Source organism: Eptatretus burgeri, chromosome 6 (assembly GCF_056783735.1).
Source record: "Eptatretus burgeri isolate ZD-2024b chromosome 6, Ebu_testis_v1, whole genome shotgun sequence".
In the NCBI taxonomy this organism is placed as follows: Eukaryota; Metazoa; Chordata; class Myxini; order Myxiniformes; family Myxinidae; genus Eptatretus; species Eptatretus burgeri.
This window is the reverse complement of record NC_140966.1, coordinates 36,694,694-36,717,868: the sequence shown is the minus strand read 5'-3', so window position 1 is coordinate 36,717,868 and position 23,175 is coordinate 36,694,694. Positions and strand designations below refer to the sequence as shown.

At 47.1% G+C, this 23,175-nt stretch overlaps 1 protein-coding gene across 6 annotated transcripts in view; it reads right to left on the bottom strand.

The window, feature by feature from the left end:
- The window catches only part of LOC147024547 (C-Jun-amino-terminal kinase-interacting protein 4-like), a 200,888-nt gene that overhangs the window by 161,862 nt on the left and 15,851 nt on the right, over window positions 1-23,175 (bottom strand). For all 6 annotated transcript variants that reach the window (XR_015059080.1, XM_085884562.1, XM_085884563.1 and 3 more), the window contains exon 4: window positions 3,032-3,102. Coding sequence is in view for 5 of the 6 variants with exons in the window: in XM_085884562.1 (XP_085740688.1) it covers window positions 3,032-3,102 (71 nt within the window). In the remaining variant the exon portion in view is untranslated. The remainder of the gene's footprint in view (window positions 1-3,031; window positions 3,103-23,175) is intronic.

Here is a 23,175-nt window from a genome sequence, read left to right as displayed (position 1 = left end):
GGTCGTGGAATCGTTTTCGGTAAATAAATAAATAATTGGAGGTGGTGTGTGGGTGGGGAATCGTTTACGGAAAAAATAAATAATTGTAGGCGGAGTGTGGGTCGTGGAATCGTTTTCGGCAAATAAATAAATAATTGGAGGTGGTGTGTGGGTGCGGAATCGTTTTCGGTAAATAAATAGATAATTGAAGGTGGTGTGTGGGTCGTGGAATCGTTTTTGGTAAATAAATAAATAATTGAAGTTGGTGTGTGGATCGTGGAATAGTTTAAAGAAAAAAAAATAATTGGAGGTGGTGTGTGGGTCGTGGAATCGTTTTCGGTAAATAAATAAATAATTGGAGGCAGAGTGTGGGTCGTGGAATCGTTTTCGGTAAGTAAATAAATAAATAATTGGAGGCGGTGTGTGGGTCGTGGAATCGTTTTCGGTAAATAAATAAATAATTGGAGGTGGTGTGTGGGTCGTGGAATCGTTTACGGAAAATAAAGAAATAATTGGAGGCGGAGTGTGTGTCGTGGAATCGTTTTCGGTAAATAAATAAATAATTGGAGGTGGTGTGTGGGTCGTGGAATCGTTTACGGAAAATAAATAAATAAATAATTGGAGGTGGTGTGTGGGTAGTGGAATCGTTTTCGGTAAATAAATAAATAATTGGAGGTAGTGTGTCGTGTGTGGGTCGTGGAATCGTTTTTGGTAAATAATTGAAGGTGGTGTGTGGATCGTGGAATCGTTTTCGGTAAATAATTAAATAATTGGAGGTGGTGTGTGGGTGGGGAATAGTTTTCGGTAAATAAATAAATAATTGGAGGTGGTGTGGGTTGTGGAATCGTTTTCAGGAAATAAATAAATAATTGAAGGTGGTGTGTGGATCGTGGAATTGTATTCGGTAAATAAATAAATAATTGAAGGTGGTGTGTGGATCGTGGAATTGTATTCGGTAAATAAATAAATAATTGAAGGTGGTGTGAGGGTCGTGGAATCGTTTTCGGTAAATAAATAAACATATTATTAGAAATCCACAGACAGAAATGCCGGTGATTCCATTTATTTTGGATCCTTTTCACTTTGGTCAATAACGTTTGGATCGAGGAGAGATCGAAGGTGGAACGACGGTGTAGTTCCTTAAAAACACTGTATACACACCTTAAATGATGGCAAATAGACACCCGATTTTTGAAGGACTACCATTTGAAAAATAAAACCTCAATCAAAAATCGGCTCGAGTAAAATTTTCTCAATATGTCGAAGTGTTTAATTCCGAAGTCTCGTTTCTCTACATTCAAAACTGAAGGACAAGTATTGAAAATACTGTATGCGGTTTTTCGGCCGCTGCACACCAACGGGTGGTTGCTAGGCAACTAAATTCAAACGCGCACATTCCCAGTATATATTCCACCTCTTGGCAAAGTTTCATCGAAATCGGTTCGCTGGTTCGTGCTGTGGAGCCTCGCGTTGCAGACACACACACACACACACACACACACACACACACACACACACACACACACACACACACACACACACACACACACACACACACACACACACACACACACACACACACACACAGCCGGAAAACCTGACAATAAGGGATATCTCATATCTAGCGAATCCAACAGACAGGGGTGAAAACAGTAACCTCCGTCCATCTTTTAATGGTGGAGGCTAAACATAACCGCCATCCTCCTTCGGTGGTGGAGGAGAGAATGATGAGCACAGGTTGCTCTCGGCAAAAAATGCACCACGCATTTGGCACCACATCTTTGCATTGAGCACACCATGTGAAATTATGCCTTGCTACACCATTTTTATCATAAGTGGATGGGGACAGAGAAGGGATGAACGGCTTTTCTTGTTCCAATATTTCTTCTCTATGGCAGAGTGGACACTGAGTTGGATCAGAAACATTGTTGGAAATACAGTCGATGCAAGTGTGCAGTAACTTTTCACCCATCATTTCAGAGTTTATTACCTCCTTTCATTGCACACAAGTAAAGGCAATAGTAATAAACTTGTGCCTACAAATTGACCTCCTTTAATTGATGTTAAAAATGGACTGCAAATGTCAGTGAATAATAGAAGCCATCAATGCTTTCAACATCTGTGACAGTGAATGATACCTGATATACTTTATCAGCAATACTTTTTTCACACAATCACAATTTTTTTTTTTTTTGGGGGGGGGGGGTGGGAGGAGAGGATTAAGGTGTTAATGAATGAAATACTGATTAAGGTGTTAATGATTGAAATACTGAAGGTAAAATAAGTTTTATAGTCATGTACACCAAATATGTACATTTGGTTAAAGATATGAAATATTTTATTTGCTAACTCTGCGAAACATAAGCCATTATAAGAATCAAAGAAAGCATTTTTTTGCCTTCTGCAAACTCATTTATGTTAATAGAACGAGAAAAAATTCTCATAAACAGCTGAATTGCAATTTTTTTTCCCCCCTCATATTACAGTATTTGGCACACTTCAAAAAGTCATGACTTTGGAACAGTCAAATTTTAAAAATAAGATATTCTCAAATTTTCCATGAAGTTATAAAGGGCAAATACAGTTAATATAACATTTTTTAATTGTTCAAATTTCAGCATCATATACAAGCCTCAATACCCATATTAAAATGTCATAGTAATGATTCTGATGGATGAAAACATGTGTCCGTAAAATGCCAAATGTGCCAGGAATTCATCAAAGACCGTTTTCTCTAACTAGTAATACCCGTTCCCTCTGGGAACCCAGAACATATGAAAAATCTGGTGGAGATTGGCCTGGCCGTGTAGGCAAAAACCAGGAGTCAGCTTCCCACCCTCTCACGTGCAGGTTGGAAGGGGGGGGGGCGGGGGGTTGTGCGCATAACCTGACCGAGTTCGCCCCACATGTTGGAAAAATTTGGGAATACACAAACATGCATACCTAAAGAGCAAGTGTGTCGGTTACACAGAATACAACTCATAAAGGACCAAGTGGAAAATATCATTTATGCCTAGAGCAGATGAAATCATGTACAAAGCCATGCACTCACCTCCGTGTGCCGCTGGTAAAGAGAACTATACTCTTTCTTCAATTCAGCCTCTCGTTCTTCGAGTCGAATTACTGTTCCAAATAGAAAATTGCAAAGGATTGTGAGCAGTGAGTGTGGTACAGCACTCGTGTTTTTGTCAAATTGAATGGCTTCATTTTTACACTACCTTGTTCCTTGAACATTGCAAAAGGGTATATGAAATATTAAGGGGGGGGGGTGGTAAAGATGTTTAGAATAATATTCCTTTAAGGTGGTACGCAAGAGCTAATCAAAATATATTTGCTTGAAACAAGAAGAAATATTATAAAAGTAAATTCAGCATTAAAGGCCAATGAAGAAGTTTCCACATAATTTATGCGCAACACATTACCAACTTTAACTTAGGGCACAATAACTAAACCTTGATAGCCAATGATTTGTATCCTTTAACTGCCAATCAGCAGTCATGTCACTTTGCTTACTTTGCTTGGGTGACGTCAGTTAATGTGACGTCAGTTAAGTTTTTCTTTTTCCTGTGCTCAGCAGTGCGTGTATTAACACACCACTGCTCCATGTTTTCTGCAATGTTTATCTTCCTCTACAATGATGGAAGAGAAATAGAGATGGATACGAACAAGCATGGGACATGGAAGTTTGGAAACCTCCAATTTACAAGAATCCTTTTGTTGCATTTGCTAAAGCAATGAAAGCTGGTTTATAGAAAGAGTTTACAAGTCATTAAAAGCAAGAAGGGAGTGGGAGGGGGGGGGGTGGAGAAAGGACTGGAAGCAAAGCTTGATATGAAGGAGACAGAGCTGGAAGTCATCCCATTGTTTTTGACTTGCTATTTTCAAGAGTATATAATTAGTTTCATGCCATTTTATACAACAATCATTATTCACACAACACTGGCAATGAAGATGATTACAAAAGATACAAAACCACAAGGAAGAATTTCGATACCTTTTGTGAAAATGACCAGTGCTAAGGAAGTCTTCGTGGAATGCCTTTGAACAGTAGCTATAGGTGAATACCTTCATTAAAATGTCGAATGGGAGGAAACATGTTCCACTGCTACAATTTAACAATGGAAGGACAGAACATTCACAAGAATGGAGCAAGGGGACACTTTTCCAAATCTGACCGAAGGCAGTCTCGGTGCATTCCAAAAAGTCCGCAACAAGTGTGTGTCCACTCTCAGGAGAGCCAGAAAACAACATCTGTCCAACCTCAAGAATGAACTTTCAAACTTGTCTCCCCCCCCCCTCCCCCGAAAACCTTGATACGTGTCTCTCTGGATTATATCACCCGGAAGGCAATGATCTTTAATATCAGTCAGTCAGTCAGTCGTTAGAAAGAGATTCATACATGAGGGCAAGTCAATAAGTAACCTTAAAAAAAAAATTCACAAATTTATTGCATGTACGTGTGTAACTGTTATTTTTAAACATAATCTCAATTGCGTTCAATGCATTTTTTCCAGCACTTTACTAAGGCCTGGATTCCTCGAGAAAAAAAGTATTTTAGCTGCTTGTGTAGGCATTTGTGCATCGTCTCTTGGACCTCTTTGTCAGATCGGAAAGTGGTTCCACTAAGCGCCTCTTTAAGTGACCCAAAGATGTGGTAATCCGAAGGGGCGAGGTCTGGCGAGTAGGGTGGATGAGGAACTCAAATTGCATGTCCTCGATTGTTGCAGTTGCAGCTGGAGCTGGAGCACGGGCAGTGTGGGGCTGAGTATTGTCATGCTGCAGCAAAACACTGGTAGTGAGTAGTCCATGCCGTTGATCCGATTGCTGGTTTAAGTTAATTTTTAAGGTCGCAGTATGATGCATTGGTGACTGTGGTCCCTATGGGCATGTAATGATCAAAGAGTGGGCCTCGGCTATCCCAGAAGAGAGTCAGCATCACTTTTCCAATGGACGGCTGTGTGTGGAATTTATTTGGGCTTTGGTGAAGTTGAATGGTGCCACTCTTTGCTTGCCCTCTTCATTTATGGCAGAAAGTAGTGGACCCAGCCTTTCATCCCCAGTCACGACGTGCTGTAAGATAGCGTCACCTTCTGTTTCGTAACGTCGCAGAAATTCTTCACATGCGTCCACTTGCTGTTCTTTCAGTTCAGGTGTGAGTTGTCGAGGCACCCACCTTGCAGACACTTTGCGGAACCCCAGCACGTTGTGAATGATATGGTGTGCTGAACCATGGCTAATGTTTAATTCGGAGACAACTTTATTCAGCGTAATGCGACGGTTTTCCCTGAGCACATGCTCAACTCCTGCAACCATTTCTGGTGTGTTGGCTGTGTGAGGCCGGCCCGAAGGAGCAGCGTCTGCCACAATGGACACTCCACTTTTAAACTTCCTGTCGCAGTCATACATCTGCTGAAGCGATAAACATGCGTCACCATATTGGGTGGTCGCGAGACTACGTTTATGCTCAGGTTTTCCATCTGTCTGTATGTTTGTATGTAATGGACAGCTCTGGAGGCCAGAGGAGTCAACCGATTTTGATGAAACTTGACAGGTAGGTTCATACCAGGATCTAGTTGTATGCTCTTGAGCACCGTTGTTATGGATGCCACCGTTGCCTAGCAACGGGACTTTTAAATTTTTGAAAAATCCTAAAAAAATTATTTCTTCGAAATTCAAAAATCGGCTTCCGCGCTTTTATGTGCACTATAATCAACGTCTGTCAAAATCTTTCAGCCCGATCCGTCAAAAACTGTATGACACCCTCACGTCCCAAGAAATGGATGACAGAACGTTGCTCCTCCCTGGTGCATGCTTCCAAGGGAGCCGCCATCTTGGAACTGCTCTACTGACATCATACGCTCATTATTGCCAGATCTAAAACAGGCAAACCATGACTCTTACCCATAGATATAATATATGTCATCTACAATGATACACATTACAATCTCAAATTTATATCGCCATTTTAAGGTTATTTATTGATTGGCCCTCATAGTATATATATATATATATATATATATATATATATATATATATATATATATATATATATATATATATATATATATATATATATATATATATACATACATATATACATATATACATACATGCATATATACACATACATACATATATACATATATACAGTAGACAAGGCGCAAGTCGTCACCACCGGGACCGAGAAAAAAAGTGACGACTTGCGCATATGCGAACATTCATGATGACTGTGGGGTGAAGGATGAAGTCGCGCGTGGCCTGGACACATATGTGTGAGAGCCGACTATTGTACCAAAATGAAAACACAATACTCGGGGCAAAGGTGGGGGTTCATTGGTGAGTTGGAAAGTGATCAAGCAAAGATGGAATACATTAATCAGTTTATCAAAAGTAAAGATAATGAACACTGTAAGACAACTGTAAGACAAGATCGTGGTTTTGGATAGGGGAAGATAAGAGGTAGTGGTGCACAGCTGTTTTGAAGACCTGGAGGGAAGAATAGGATTGAAGAGAGTGTGAGAGTTTATTCCAAAGGCAGGGAAAAAGAGGAATGAAAGAGTGAAGGTGAGCAGTGATTCTTGATTTTCGTAGTTTTACCAGAAGGGGGTTGCTGGCAGACCTTGAGTGCCCTGCGGAAATATGGGGGGGGGGGTACATATCGCAGACAGAGCTGGGGGGGGGGCGAGACTGGAGAGGAGATGGTAGAAGACAGAAACACCAACAACCTGCCTGCGGTGGGAGAGTGAGAGGCCCGAAGACTCAGCTTCACCGTGGGAGATACCAAAGATCCTAAATGCCTTGGTTTCCACAGTGTGAAGCCGACAAAGGTGAGAGGCAGGAGTACCAGCCCAAAGAGGAGAGCAGTACTTTATCAGGCTGCGGATGAAAGCTTTGTATGCGGTCAGGAGCTCAGGTGGGCCGAGGAAGGACTTGGTACAACGGAGGATGCCCAGTCGGCAATTTGGAGGCTGGCTTTGAAGGCCAGGTTGGAAATGTGGCTTTTCCAGGAAAGATCATGGCATATAGTGAGACCCAGAAGCTTGAATGAAAGGACTTCTTCCAGAGGATTGTTGAGAAAGTAGATGGGGGGGGGGGGGTTCCAAATGGTCTTTTCAGAGAGACAAAATGAGAGTGTAAGATTTGTTAGGATTGAAAGACATGTTCCACGTGTTGGACCAGTTTGTGATTTTATCCAGATCTGCAGAGAGGGAAGAAGCTGCTGCTTTCCAGTCTGAGGGATGACAGATGGTACGGCAGAGGGTGGAGTCATCAGCAAAGAGATAGAGGATTTTCCAGAGAGTCGGAGAGATCATTGATGAAAAACCAGAAAAAGAACAGGGTCCAGAACGCTACCTTGAGGAACTCCAGCCTGGACAGAAAGAGTGGATGAGAGAACTCCATTTAGGGCAGTGGTTCCCAACCTTTTTTCTGTCATTTCCCCCTGCACCCAATTCAACCATCCAGATTTCCCCCTTCATGTGTATGAGAGAAAGAACAGTTAAAACACACTGAGACTATTTATTAATTTATTTTTCAAATGCACTAACACAGCTAACATTAAATTGTATTGAATAAGAACACAGCATTTTAGTGTGACTTCTGGCATTGTTTGCCGTTCACGAGTCCTTCAATGTCTGGGGGAGTTATGGAGAGCGCACAGCGAAGATCCGCCTCCACCTCCAACTTGTTGCATGCCTTTGTTTTGAGGTGTACCAGTGCCGAAAATCCTGTCTCACACAGGTAGGTGGAAGAAAACTGGACCAATATCCGCAGAGCATTGGTCGCAAGAAGCGGGTAGGTTCCTCGGACTTGGGTCCAAAACTCTTCCAGTTCCATATTCTGGAAGGCATCCTTCGCTGTAGAGTCGTTTTTCAAGTCCAGGAACTCTTCCTGCCACGCTCCTGGCACATCATCAACGTTCCTCTGAAATGGGTCTCTGATAAGCTTGTTCTCGTTGCTCTCGTTTGTGATCCCCGGGAAGTAATACTTGAATTCTTCCTCCAAGCCTTCGAGGTGTTGTTTGATATCCTCGGCTATTGGATCAGGCAGACCATCCTCCATATCCTCCGCACATTCGTTCAGAGCGAGGAATGAGGAAAAACTTCCACTCCCTGCTCTTTTCTTCCACAGTTCCAGTTTAGCCACGAAAGCTCTGATCTTGTCCGACTGAAAAAGAATGTTGGTCCCTTTGCCCTGCAGTTTCCTGTTGAGCTCGTTCAATGCACTGAAAATATCGGACAAGTAGGACAGCCGCACACGGAAAAACTCACCCTTCAACGCCTCCAGAAGCACAACATTCTCTTGGGCCCGAAGGAAGGCTACCACCTCATCACACAATTCCAGGACTCGCTGCAACATGTTTCCCTTTGAGAGCCACCTCACCTGAGTATGAAACAGCAACGATTCGTGGTCGGCTTCCATGCCTTCACAGAGCCGACGGAACAGCCGAGTGTTCAGAGCGGAACCCTTGATAAAGTTGACGACTTTGATGACAGTCTCGAGATGCTGCTTGAAGTTCTTGGGGAGAGTTCTCGAAGCAAGCGCCTCTTTGTGGATCAGACAGTGTGTCGATTCCACTGCCGGATTCTTTTGCTTGACGAGCGTGACGAACCCCGATCGAGAGCCGAGCATGGCTGGGGCACCATCCGTGCACACCCCAACCAGAGACTCCCAGCTGATGTTGCTGTCTTCGAAAAAGTCATTGATAAGGTCCATCACATCCTGAGCTTTGGTCGTGGTCTGGAGAGGTTTGCAGAAGAGGAATTCTTCTGCAATTCCTTTTTGGTGGTATAACGAACAAAGACCAACAGCTGGGACAGATTCGCAACATCTGTCGATTCGTGGAGTTGAATTGAAAAAAACTGTGACCCTCGAACCTTCTGAACAACTTGGTTCTTGATGCTCTCGGCCATATCATTGATCCGTGACCGAATGGTGTTGTTTGAAAGGGAAATCTGGGTCATCTTGTTGTGGGCAGCCTCACCAAGGACCAACTTTACGCACTGCAGCATACAGGGCTTCACCAATGTTTCACCAATTGTGTGTGGTTTCTTCTCCCTCGCAATCTTGTACGAGACTTCGTATGACGCTTTCGCAATAGCGTCCGTTTGCTGACGAAACGTTCCAGTTGAGTCCAGTCTCATCTTCTTCAGATAATTTTGTTTCAGCTTGAAGTATTCACGATCCTTGTTCTGTAGTTCGGGATGGCATCCTTGAAGGTGTTGCTTCATCTGGAATGGCTTCATGCTACCACTCCCCAAGGTCTTTGTGCAGATGACATTGTGGCAGATGTTCCCCGTTATTCACAACGAACGTAAAACCGAAGTATAGATATGCTTCTGAATATATCCGTTTTTTCCGACATGATCACTTGCGGACCTGAAAAGAACAAGAGAGAACATATTAAGACATGTAATAGAAAAGAACAAACTAAAAAAGAAGAAAGAAAGTAAAACGTAAGAATGAAAGCGGGTAAAGTTCATGAAACGGGTACTCCTGAGAAGAGAACAGAAGGCTATTACTGGAAATTATTTTCGGATAATTTCCAGAATTTTAATTCCAGACTAGAATTTCCCCTGAAACACCCAAATTTCCCCCCTGGGGGAAATTTCCCCCCAGTTGGGAACCCGTGATTTAGGGCCACACGTTGGCTGCGACAGCAGAGGAAGTCTGCGAGCCATGAGTGGAGATGGTCTTGGATACCATAGGAAGAGAGTTTGGTGAGCATGGGAGAGCAGAAGCAGCATATCCAGGATAGAGTGACTTGGTTTGAAACCAAATTGATGATCGGAAATCAAGCCATTGGAGAAGAGGACGGATTTAATGTCTGAAGCGATGATAGACTCCATAACCTTGCTGAAGATTTGGAGAAGGCTGATTGGTCTGTAGTTGCAGGGATCTGTTTTTGCACATTTTTTATGCAGAGCGGTAATGTTTGCTGATTTGATGGCAGATGGCAGATGACCTTGAGCAAATGACAGGGTGAATAGAACAGAGACAGGGTGAGCAAGAGTAGCAGAGCAGGTTTTTAGGACACATGGGCTAATGTCGCCTGGACCGGTTGCAGAATACGAGTTGAGGTTTGACAGCAAGCTCTCCACCTTGTCAGGGGAAAAGAAGACAGAGTCCAGAGACAGCTGGGTGTGACGAGGTAAGGTGGGTACAGAAAGTGATGGGTTTCGGACACAAAATTTAGATGCAAACACCGAGTTTAGGCAATCAGCCTTTTCACGTGCGATATCAGCAGTGCTGTCATTTAAGGTAAGGGAGGGGATGGAGGGGGAACATACACTAAAAGCAGATTTGATTAGACAACACCAGGATTTTGAGGAGGGAGAGAGGTTTGAGAGTTCAGACTTGAGCTCAGAAAGATGTTGTTTTCTGGCTCTCCTGAGGGTAGACACACACTTGTTCTGAGCTTTATTGAAGGAACTGATTACCCTCGGTTGGATTTGCTTTCCATGAGGCAAAGGCAAGTTGTTTTAGGACAACTGCCTCGCCAGAAGCATCAGTGAACCAAGGGCTGGAGGAAGGGTAGGACAACTGAATACAAGAGGGGATAAATCTGTGCATGAGGGAGAGCAAGTTTCTTTGAAATAATTCCCAGGACGAGTTGACGTTTGAGAAAGTAGAGATGGGAGACCAGTCCAGAAATTTGATGGCTGCTTGAATACCCTGCCAGTCAGCCTGAGTGAAATGCCAGACTTGACAGCGCTGAGGTGATTCTCTAATAAGCCAGAGAGATGTCTACTTTGACAAGCATGCGGTCAGTCAAACCGATTGGAGCGAAGGAAGAACAGCAGATATTTTCAGGGAAATTTGTCAAAATCAGATCCAGAAGAGATGGAGTATCGTTGATTGAGATCCGGGTCAGGAAGTTGACCAATTGAGTCAGTCCCAATGAGTCACAGAAGTATTTTGCTGAAGTGCCATGGCAGGTGAGAGAGGTACCTATACCCAGCCAACTGGCATGATGACAACTGAAGTAACCTCATATGAGGAAGAGAGAGTTCGGATGAGAGGATAGAAGTTGGTCCATGTTTTTGGATAGTGAGGTGTAAATGGAGTCATCACCGTTTGGTGGACGGTACAACACACACATAAACATGAGGTGGGAGTGGAGGGGAATCTGTAGCCAGAGTTATTCATGGGAGTGAGGGCAGTGCATGGAGAGTGAGGAATAGAGTCTTTGATGAAGAGAGCAACTCCTCCACCAGGACGAGGCTCAAGTCTGTCATACCGGAGGAGGGAGTCAGAGACGTCTTGAAGGAGGAAAGTTTCTGTTAGGCAGATTATGTCTGGTTTGTGCAGGAGGGGCAACTTTGAGAAGGGGGTGTGAAGGGGGGGTGATTGGAGAGAAAGGTGAGGGGGGGGAGTTTCTGAGAAAGCTGAGAGGGAAGCTTGGAGGGAGAAGAGTGTGACTTGCTTTGAGAGGGAGGGGTGAGAGGGGTGAATTGGCACTGAAGTTGGAAAAAAGGGCAATTGATGGAAAACGAAAATGGTCAGAGATGCAACTAAAGACATTACTTGAGGGATGCAACAAAGGCGAATTAAGAGAATGGAGAGAAGAAACATTGTAACAGTTGGACTTTTTAGACAAGGGATGAAGGAAAGGTCGAATTGAGGGCAGTCTATTGAAATAGAAAAAGAGTCGTGACTTATGACAGTATTGAGAACCACATGTGTGAAAGAGGAAGTTGAAGCATTATAAGAGACAGTTTTTATTATTACTATGATTTTTGTTTTGTTTGATAAAGATTGCATATGATTAGGTAAAGGAAAGGTTTAAGAAAAATCATGAGATGAATGGTGAATTTGGATCAGCAAATGCAGAGGGAAGAAACACTTCCAGCAGAAACACGTGGTTATGGGTCGTGTATAGTTAAAAGTTAATTTAAAAAAAAATGTTTTTTAAAGGATTGCGTAAGATTCGGAAAGGTAAAGGTTGAAGTAAAATTGTGGAGGTGTGTGGTGAATTGCGATCGGTAAAAGCAGAGTGAAACTGATGGGTCGATAAAAAGTAACAGGAAGAGGAAGGGGTAGAGAGACGCATGGTTTTGGGAGGTGCATAGTTCGAAAGGACACAAGGAAATATATGTTTTTCAATTGATTTTTGAAGATTCGGTAACATTAGGGATTGGAAGGTTGTCGGAAGAAATTGTGAAAGTAATGGTGAGAGTGGGTCAACTCAAATAGAAGGAAGATGGTGTGACGGCACAAGGAGGAAGAAGAAGCATCAGCACGTGTTAATTAGATAGGGATTAAGAATAAGTTCCTCCAGTATGTGAATGCCCCCGTAACCTATTCCAACGTTTTTGCATTTACAAGCGAGCCAAACGTGCCGAACAGGCAGAAGCCCCGCCTCCACGGGTGACGGCGGGTGAAGTCACGCCCACGAGACTGATGATTGATGGGCGTGACGTCAGAAGCTAGCTAAACGAGCTGAGCAGGCAGAGGCCCCACTTTCCCAGGTTTCGTGCGAGCAACCCATGCCCCGGGGGAGGAAATGTGGGTTCGAGGTGACGTCAGTCAGAGTTGAGAGGAGGAAGGCACGAGTGCGGAGTGAGGGACACACGCGGTCGAGAGAGAACATAGTTAGGAGATGGCCTGTAAGAACAGGACTTTACGGCTGGCTTTCTTTTGATGCTTGAAGAAGACGGCACAATTCTTGTATTTGTGCAGATGCGATTTGGCTCGCTTAGTGAAGTGAGACGCTGGCCATCAACTCTTGGCTGGCCGTATGTGATGGGCCTGAGAGCCTCGTGTATATCAGGCAGCAGATCGGTGAAGACGATCGACGCACAAAGCAGCTGCACAGGGTCTCTGAGCCTAGGGGTTGAATACCGCTCACGAATTGTCCGACGAACGTACCCGCTGCGAGAGAGGGACTTGGCGCCATTTTGCACGGGTCGACACGTGCAAATAGAAGCACCTTGATTCCAATTCCACAAAGACCATCTCTGGATCAAGCTAAGTGCCAGAATAAAGGAAGGGTTTTCTTTTATTTTGTTTCCCCTTGTTTGCATTTAAGTCTGTGTGTAGAGGCACCTCGACTTAGACTTTAATTTACCTCACGTATTGTTAAATTCTAATTAGTGTCCTTTGTAAATATTTGTCTATTTTCATTAAATGTGTTCATTTTAAGTGGCTGTGTCAGTGTCTCTGTCGTGGGGTTCGAGTATAAACCCCCCTGTGCATTCATTCCCCATGCCTCCGTCCCTCCACCATTGCGCCCTGCCCCTCCCGCGCATGTGATAATCTCCGAGGATCAACGTGTCTGCCTCCTCATAAGGAAAAACCGCCTGGCCGTCCGGGCTGGCAGTGTTAACTGCCAGTCACCACAAATTTGGGTCGGGGGGTTTAACCTGGAGTGCCAGTGCTGACATGTGTGTATATATATATATATATATATATATATATATATATATATATATATATATATATATATATATATATATATATATATATATATATATATATATACACACACACACAGCTGTGGAAATACGCATTACACCATGAAGGGCCCGTAGGTGAGATATCTCAAAGTACATGTGTAGTTAGCCCCAAATCCGTTGTTTAGAGGGAATTTATGTGATTCATTCGGGCTGCGACGCTTTGAGTTAGGCGTTTTTCTGTTCTATCTTTATTTTGAACCAACCACGTCTCAACCGCCATCACACAACAACCACCAACCACAACGCAACTTCACAACAACCACAATCACACCTGCCTCTCAACAACCACGCCATCCTCACCACTCCGCCAGCAACCGTCAACATCTCCACGAACACAAAAGGGAAACAACAACAACTCCCACCCCGATTTCCCTGGTAAACAAGAATGACGGTTGGAACTCAACTCCCACCCCGATTTCCCTGGTAAACAAGAATGACGGTTGGTACTCAACTCCCGCCCCGATTTCTCTGGTGGAATGTCGTGGCCACCATCGCACCGCGTGGGTGCAGGTAACCTGCAACGATCTCGTGGGACTCCTTCGGTCTGCCAAGTCCCACGCCATAAAGGCTCACGGGCCCCGTCTGCCCCCTTGTCTATGAGGGTGGCTTCTTTCCTTTGCTTTTGAGTAAATGTGTGTTGGCGCCGTATGTAAAGTAGAACTGTATAAGTGTTGCCGTGTGTACGCATATTCGGTTTAACTCTTGCTTTCGCTTTATATGTGCATTTTGATTATTGTGGCTGTATATACGTGCTTTCCGTGTGCAGCGGAATAAATTTGCATTGTGTTGAACTGTTTTCCCGTTTCGCTTCGTCTCCTTCCTTTTAATTGACCCTCCATCCTGCTTCACGTAAAGGGTTCGTAGTGGGCTTAATACGCCCGGTAATTAATCCGAACCGTCGAGGCCGACGATAACACCGCTCGGTTATCACTGTAGCACGGAACGGACCGCTTAAGCGGTTCGTGTCCGGAGTCGAGTCACGTGGCCGTCCGCACGCCGGCGGGCGCGAATTCGCAACACTGGTGTCAGGTCGTGGGACACGAACCCATCCCCCTCCTCGCAACACTGGTGTCCGGGAGTGGAATTCGAATCCCTCCCGCCTCCAAGCTAAATTCACGGGTAATCGGTCCAGGGGTGAGAGGAGCGACCCCCGATTCCCTCCAAATTACGAGCGATTTAAATTAACCCCTTACGAGAAATTAGATGGTCTCAAGGCGAGCGGGAGCCGGGGGTATTAGAGATGGATGTAGAATGTGTAGAATCCATGGCCCAGGATGGAGACCCCGAGCAGGAAATGCTGGTTGTACAGGACGAACTTCCCCCCCAAGCAAACCCAGAGCCCGAAATGGGCGTGGCAGCAGCGTATGACACCTCCCCTCCCCCTCTCCGCCAAAACCCCCCCGATCCTTGTCGAACCGAGTGCACTCGACAGGATTCTGCAGGCAATAACAGCGAATACGCAACAAATGAATGCGAATTTACAACAGGTGAAGAACGGAATGGAAAACAAAATGGAAGAAATGCGGGGTGAGATGCAGAACATGGGCCGAAGCCTGCAGGCGGGCATTAAGGCAATAACAGGGGAGTGCGTAATGGCGACGCCACGTGTGGGAGCGAACGAACTGGGAGGGAGTGCAACGGCTGTCAGGCCCGCAGTGAAGGCGGGAACAAACAAATTAATACCGGGGACGTGTTAGGTGAGAAGTGTAAAGGTGACGGAGAGAGCAACAGTGACGGTGACCGAGAGGGAAAAACTAATTAGAGTGACGGAGACGTGCACGAGGGAGATAAGAGATGAGGTGAAAGGAATTGGGAGGGAGAGAAAAGAACAATTAAGACGGAAAGCAAGGATGAGGTATGCGGAGATCGTGAAAGAGCAAGGAGTGAAACAGAGGGAAGGACGGGAGCGACTAAAGGAGAAAGCAAGGTTGACCTAAGTAAAGATAAGGGAAAGATGCCAGAAAGAAGCAGAGACTAATAGACACGAGGAGACAACAGAAACTAATAAATGTACAGAGACACGGGAGATAGAGGAGAGACTGCATGATAAAGACGGGGTTAAAGGAATGTAACACACACACACACACACACACACACACACACACACACACACACACACACACACACACACACACACACACACACACACACACACACACACACACACACACACACACACACGGAGTGAGTGGAGGATAATGGGGGCGAGCTGGCGGACTGTGTGGGGACCCGGTACGAGCGGCTGGATGGCCTCCTCCAGGAACGAGGGGAGGGAGTATTCCCCCTTGAGGCGACTCACGACCAGGCGGGTTCGGTCGTGCTTTGCGAGGTTGAGGGGATGAGTGCTGCGAACGGGTGCACGCCAAGTTTGGGGGGTATAGAGGCCCCGGAACCCCTTGTGGGGACACAAATCCCCAGTGTGGTTGTCCCGGTGTGTGCGAGTGCGACCCCGTGTGTGTGGTCGCGAGTGTGCCGGAGTGTGTGCTTCCCAGTACGCCGTGTGTGGATGAGGCACCACGTGTGAGTGTCACCGCGTGTGCGAGTGTGAGAGGGACTGTGTGTGTGAGAGAGCGGTATGTGAGGGAGATGACGGTGGGCATGCGCGAACATGCAGCCGAGTCTCCCGGTGTGAATGTGAGTTTAATGGAGTGCAGTCTGAGTGTCGTGACACGCAGGTGTGTGTGGGTTGAATGGAGACGACAGCAAAAGAGAGACAAAGGCCGGGTAGCGGCCGTAGTTGTTTTGAGCACCGCGCCGGGTTCACCCAGCAGCGAGCGCGAGGTCCGTGCTGTGCAATGCACGAGGCCGCCACGTGCTCGGCTGCGGGAGTGAAGTCCGGTCCGGAAACGCCAGCGGTGGATGTTGCCAATCCCACGACGGACAAAGTTGAGGCAGGATTATGGATTCGGACCAGACGGGTTCTCCACGCGGGCGTGTGTGTTAAGCTCCAACGGGCAGAGCACATGTGTTCGCGTGGGGAACCCCTCGAGACGTGGGGCTTGTGTTTTTTTTTATGCGCCGGGTGACATCATGGCTGTGTGTGGGGTTGGAATCCGGCAGGAGGGTGAATCCCTGCCGGATGGTACCGTCCAAGAGGGACGAGGGACGCGAACAGCTGCCAAGACGTCACGCCAAAGGAGCGCGGCTGCGAATTGCCGCGCTGGTGCGCAGGTTGCGAGTTGCCGCGCTGGTGCTGCGCAATTTAAAAAAAAAAAATTAGCAAGCCTCGCTTTCGGGTGAACAGGATTCCCTGGGAAAGGGGTGGAAGACCCCCTGGCCTGGGCACAGGATGGAACTAGTTAGGGGGAAGGGTTAGCTTAGCTCGACCGGCTTCATGGGGCAGGGGTAAGTCCTCATGGAGCCCGTGGAATGGATTAGGTAGAGGGATGTTAGTGAGCTTTAGGTTGGGAAATGGATAGATGGGAATTATTTTGAAGACAGGGACAGACTTTGCATGTGAAGAGGGGACATAGCTTAGCTACGTAGTGTTAAAAGGAACGTGCTATAATGTAAGGGACGACGTGGGAGCACGAGGTCGTTAGGGGAGGTAGTTAGAAGGATGGCAGAGTTCAGCGGTGTGTGAGTTCAGAAAAGTTGTGAGGTGAGTGCTTGGTGAGTGAGTGAGGCCAGCGGGTCTGTGGATATGGAGCGAATGTGGAATGCATGGTGCGATGAGTGATTGGGGGGGAGGAGTGACTCCTGCCCAAGGGACCCCGGGGTCAGTGTAGAGTGAGCTAGCTGGGTGAGTCAAATTAACAAAAATGGAAGTCGTTTTGCCGTTGGTGGGAGTGTAGGCTCGAAACCCGTTTGGAGGGGTGCAGGAGCCCTGTTGACGGGCTGGGAGCGTGGCTGCGAAAGGTGAGTATCGCTGAGTGGGTACCCCGGGCACCGGGCTAGTCGGCCGTGGTAGGCCAAGGGCCCATGGGGGGCCGGGATAGCGTAGTGGGCACGGGTGCGCCCGCATGGTGTGGGGGCCCGGGGCGCCATTAGCCGCGTGGGCAGTGTTGTGGGCACGGGTGACCCTCGGAAAGGGGCCCGGGAAGCCAGCCTGCCACGTGAGTGTTTCAGGGGAGTCGCCATGAAGGGCACTCCCCGGTGTTTAGGGAGCTGGTAGGCTCGGAGGCAGTGTAGTGCCTGGGGGTGCCATAGCTGGAGAATCGGCAGAGGGTAGTGCCTGCCAAGGGGAGCCACGCGTCCCAGCCATGAAACAGTGTGAGGGCACGGAGAGAAAATTGGGGGGCGAGGCCCGAAATTGTAATGACACCAACACAGGCGACGGGAATCTGGGTTTTTAGAACCAATAGCTTAAGCGAGAGGCGCTTGTTGAAAGCCCTGGGGTAGTTTAAGAGTTAATGGTTAGGGTAGATTAGGAAGTGTACCCCTCTTCACCATCCATCCCTTCGCTCTCGTTGTGGGCCGCTGGACCCACTTTGGGTTCAAGATCGCTGAAGTCTGGGGAGGCCATCCTGAGGCTTAGATTAGGCCTCGACGCAGGATACTAGCCCTCCCTCATTCCCCTCCGGGAAGGGAACGTAGGGGTTGGGAGTAGGCTAGGGGACGGTAGGTTAGCCGAACAAGGACAGTAAAGGGGGTTAGGGGACGATTTATAGTGGGGAAGTAAAAATAAAAACAACAAAAAAATAAGTTGGGGCTAAATTGGGTTTTACAAATTAAGGGAGTGGGTATGGACAGTGAGAGGCAAAGGCGATAGGTTGGGAGGGAGACCATAGGGTAGGTCCGAGCCTGCCTTCCGAGTGGCCAGCACCACTTCATCGGCAGCTGTTGTTTTGCTGCAAGGCCTGTGCCGGCCGGATCGTCTGCAGCTGCTGTGCTTCAAGGCCTGTGCCGGCCAGTTCGTCTGCCGGCTGTGTTTGCCTGCAGCGGCCCAGTTCTGCAGGCTGTGTTTGCCTGCTGCCTTTGCCATGCCATGCCCACTGCCCCTGCTCACCAGCCCCGTTCAATTTTGCTTTGCCCCCCCCCCCCTTGTTCATTGCCATGTGCGCCAGGATCGTCGGCAAGCCACAAGGACTGTCCTGTTGGCAGCTACAACACGGGCCTGCAGTGACGGCCCGTGCGCCGGTTCACCGTTGACTGTTGACTTCTTCTTTTTCCTGCAGAGTCCATTGATCCTGGGCCATGGTTTAGTGTAAAATTTGAAAGTAAGATGTACTGTAAATATAAGTGCGCCCCCGGCATGTCTGTCTAGCGCCGGCAATTTTATTTAAGTCGTCTGAGTGAGTGTGTTTGTTAGTTAGTAACTCAGCCCTCAGGTTATTTATTTTGGGGACACGAATACCATGAATGTCGCACTCAGGAATCTGAAGGTAAAACGAACTCGGGGAGAACTACACATGATGGCACACGAGAATTTGACGACTCGGGACGAGTCTGAAAAAGGGGAGGGGATAGTGTTACGGCCATGGAAATTCGCATTACACCATGAAGGGCCCGGAGGTGAGATATCTCTAAGTATGTGTGTAGTTAACCGCAAATCCGTTGTCTAGAGGGAATTTATGTGATTCAGTCGGGCTGCGATGCTTTGAGTTTGGCGTTTTTCTGTTCTGTCTTTATTTTGAACCAACCACGTCTCAACCGCCATCACACAACCACCAACCACAACGCAGCTTCACAACAACCACAACCACACCTGCCTCTCAACAACCACGCCATCCTCACCACTCCGCCAGCAACTGTCAACATCTCCACGAACACAAAAGGGGAACAACAACAACTCCCAGCCCGATTTCCCTGGTAAACAAGAATGACGGTTGGAACTCAACTCCCACCCTGATTTCTCTGATGGAATGTTCCCCCCCGCCCCCGCGATGGGAGGGGCGGGGTGCCGGGGAAATAAAAGGGCGCACGGAGGCGCTGCTAAGAGGAGGTCAGGTCAGGGCGGTCGGTGAGAGTGTCAGTGTCGGTCGGTGAGAGTCAGTCGGAAGTTCATGGTCTTCTGCCCGTCTGGGTCTTGGAGAAGCGGTCCAGAGAGCGACCCGCTCGTTGGAGCTTGCAGTCGGTGGAGAGTCCGGACGTCGCGGAGGGACGTGGACTGGAGGCGCCGCTCTGCCAGCTGTGTCGCGCGGACCTGCGGGTTCGTACAAGGAGTGCCGGAGAGAGCTCGCCCACCATCACACCGCAAGGGTGCAGGTAACCTGCAACGGTCTCGTGGGACTCCTTCGGTCTGCCAAGTCCCACGCCATAAAGGCCCACGGGCCCCATCTGCCCCCTTGTCTATGAGGGTGGCTTCTTTCCTTTGCTTTTGAGTAAATGTGTGTTGGCGCCGTCTGTAAAGTAAAACTGTATAAGTGTTGCCGTGTGTACGCGTATTCGGTTTAACTCTTGCTTTCGCTTTATATGTGCATTTTGATTATTGTGGCTGTATATACGTGCTTTCCGTGTGCCGCGGAATAAATGTGCATTGTGTTCAACTGTTTTCCCGTTTCGCTTCGTCTCCTTCCTTTTAATCGACCCTCCATCCTGCTTCACGTAAAGGGTTCGTAGTGGGCTTAATACGCCAGGTAATTAATCGGAACAGTCGAGGCCGACGATAACACCGCTCGGTTATCACTGTAGCACGGAACGGACCACTTAAGCGGTTCGTGTCTGGAGTCGGCCTGTGGCGTGATCGCCCAGTCGACCATTCGCGCAGGTACTTAGGTAGATAGAATTTGGCGAGCAACCCTATCCTGCGCGGGCGGGCAATTGGCACAATCGTGGTGAGGTTAAACCCCCACCCTTGACTAGCTCCCGGCTTTGGTCCGAGAGGGTCATGACTGAATTGTCCGTCTGGTGGGCGACGTGCCGCGATTCGAGTCACGTGGCCGTCCGCACGCCGGCGGGCGCAAATTCGCAACAAAATATATATATATATATATATATATATATATATATATATATATATATATATATATATATATATATATATATATATATATATATATATTGTTGTGGATTCCTGCCCGCCGGCGTACGAACGACCGCGTTTAACCAATAGCGGCCGCTTCGCCCACCGAACGGACAATCCAGTCACGGCTTTCCGGATCAACGCCGAAAACCAGCCACGGGTGTGTTTGTAACCACACCACAACCTTGTCCAGACTCTACCCGCGCTCCAGGGTCTGATCTCCAAATCTTCGATTTACCTAATTACTCGCGTGGGTAAATTACCGAGAGATTGTACCTCAACGGGCTGCTTGAAAACGAGCCGCTTAAGCAGCTCGCTTCCTTTTGGGACAACCGAGCGGGGTATTATCGCCCAGCCCCGTTGGACCCGGTCACTTTATCGGCTATTTAACAACCAACTATATTCCGAGTGCAATATGGCAGTTCAATTCGGGAAAAGGACGCAACGAATGGATGACATTTAAACAAGCACATTTATTTCACAAACAAACATGCACGTATACTGTCAAAGATGCGGTTTTGCAGTCATGCATGCAAACAATGCACGTATTCAATCATGCAATGAATGGGGGTAGGGACAAGATGCGAGCAAGACAAAGAGCTACCATCTCTATTTGTTACGTACACACTTATACAGTTCTACTTACAGACACGGCGCCACAACATTCACGCAAAGAAACAAAGGAAAAACCCCATCAAAGACAAGGGGGTAGACTGGACCTCTTGGGGTCTTTATAGGCACGGAGCCGTGTAGACCGCAAAGGCTCCGTGAGACCGGGCTTGCTACCTTCACCCTCATGGTGACTTGCTAGGGCGACCCTCGACGTCCCCTCTCCAACGACTCACAGCAAGGCACGATGCGGCAGGTCGCGCGCCATGGCTTCGCTGCGCTCCACTCTCTCCAGTCCCCCACCGCGGCTCCACACACTACCCACAACTCCGACACTACTCTTTCCCCTTTTCTCCACACACACGACCTCCAGCGCCGACTCCTTCTCTCTACTCCACACACCTCACAACCTCCAGCAGAGTCCTCTCCTTCCCCAACTTGCGTTCAGTGCGCCCTTTTATTTCCACGGCGCCTTGCCCCTCCCTTTCGCCCCCCCTCCTTCCAGCACGCAAGCAAAACTTCCAGAAGAAGGGCGTTTTCCTCGGCGAATCGGGGTTTTTCGTTTACCTTCTCCTTTTACCAATCGTTGCTTCTTTTCCGCACGTGTTTGTCGTTGGGGGGAGGGGTGAGGCCGTCGTCCGTTCTCCCCCGATGAATGCCTGGCTTCTCGCAACCGTGTGCCGAGGTGGCAATGCGGTGGTGGTGTGGTTGGCGTTTTGTGGCGGTCGTGAGGGTGGCGTGGTTTGGCGGTGGTGGTTAAGGTGGTTGTTGAGAGCAATGTTGGTGGTGGAAGTGGTTGTTGTGAAGTGGTTGTTGAGAGCGATGTTGGTGGTGGAGGTGGTTGTTGTGAAGCGGTTGTTGAGAGCGATGTTGGTGGTGGAGGTGGTTGTTGTGAAGCGGTTGATGAGAGCGATGTTGGTGGTGGAGGTGGGTGTTGTGAAGCGGTTGGTCCAAAATAACGACATTAAAATAAAAAACGGCTAACTGAAGATTCACAGACCTGATCACACAAATAATTCCCTTAGACATCGGTGGGGAAATCTATCTGAACACAGACTTATCGGCATAACTGATCTAAGGACCTATATGGTGCTCTGCGAATTTCCACAGCCGTAACAATATATTCTGCCGAGCACCCCACCTCACTCCCATGTCATGCAGTGCTATCATCTTCAAACTAAGCCTGGTGTTGACTTAACGGTCAAGGTGGCTGGCTTATAATCTTAGGGTCTTGAGTTTAAGCCCGTCATGCCATTTGGAATAACACCAGGTGGATTGACTCAGCCTGTCATCCTTCCGAGGTCAGGAAAATGAGTACCAGCTTAATGATAACAGCCCCATTGCATCAGTGGCACAGCTGTGCCCCCAGAAAATGATGCAGCCAAGGAGGCACAGGTTATATATGAATAAAGAAATACAACCTTCAAACTCCTCAAAGGAAAATGAAGGCAGAAACTAGGCGATGATTAAATTCTCACTGTGCTTATAAACATTTTGGAGCATTCCCCATGTTTATTCACCAAATCTGCATCACACTTAACGGGTTAGCACAAATTGAGCCCATTAACAAATGATGATGTCACCCGTTATGGAGCTCCAAGCAATGATGAAAGTTACTGCAGCACAAAATTGTTTTTGTATTGTTCTATTATCCTGCGTCATGTCAACCCATCCAGGATTCTATCTCAAGACAAGAAACAGTTTCAGCAGAATCGATGTCCCACATAGAGCCTTGTTAGGGGTTCAATATTTAGGTCCAGTTTAAAAAATGAAAGGTGTCCTACTGCAATTAATGCAAGCACTGTATGACAGGTATCATCTTTCATGTTAAGCACCCAAAAATGGAAGAATTTTTGACCCCTTTTCCTCCTTCCATCGCCATTCACATAACATGACATGTCACCGAACAAACTCGTCCACCAATTATATTCTCCTTCCCTGCCCTCCACTTACTAATAGCTCATCCTCACCTTTTCTTTGCCTTGCTCCTAAATTCCATTACTTTCCCTTTTTCTCCACCATCATTCACTTTCCATTTTATTTTTTATATCAACTCAATTCGGGAAAGGAAGTGAATATTGGTGCTTCCACATAAACCACAAATTCTGAATATTTTTTTGCTAAACATCAGCAAATGTAACCAACATGAATACACAGCAAACTGTTTATGTACAAACTTTTGGATATCAAAGTTTTGTGTATTTAAGAAACAGCTCTTCATTACTT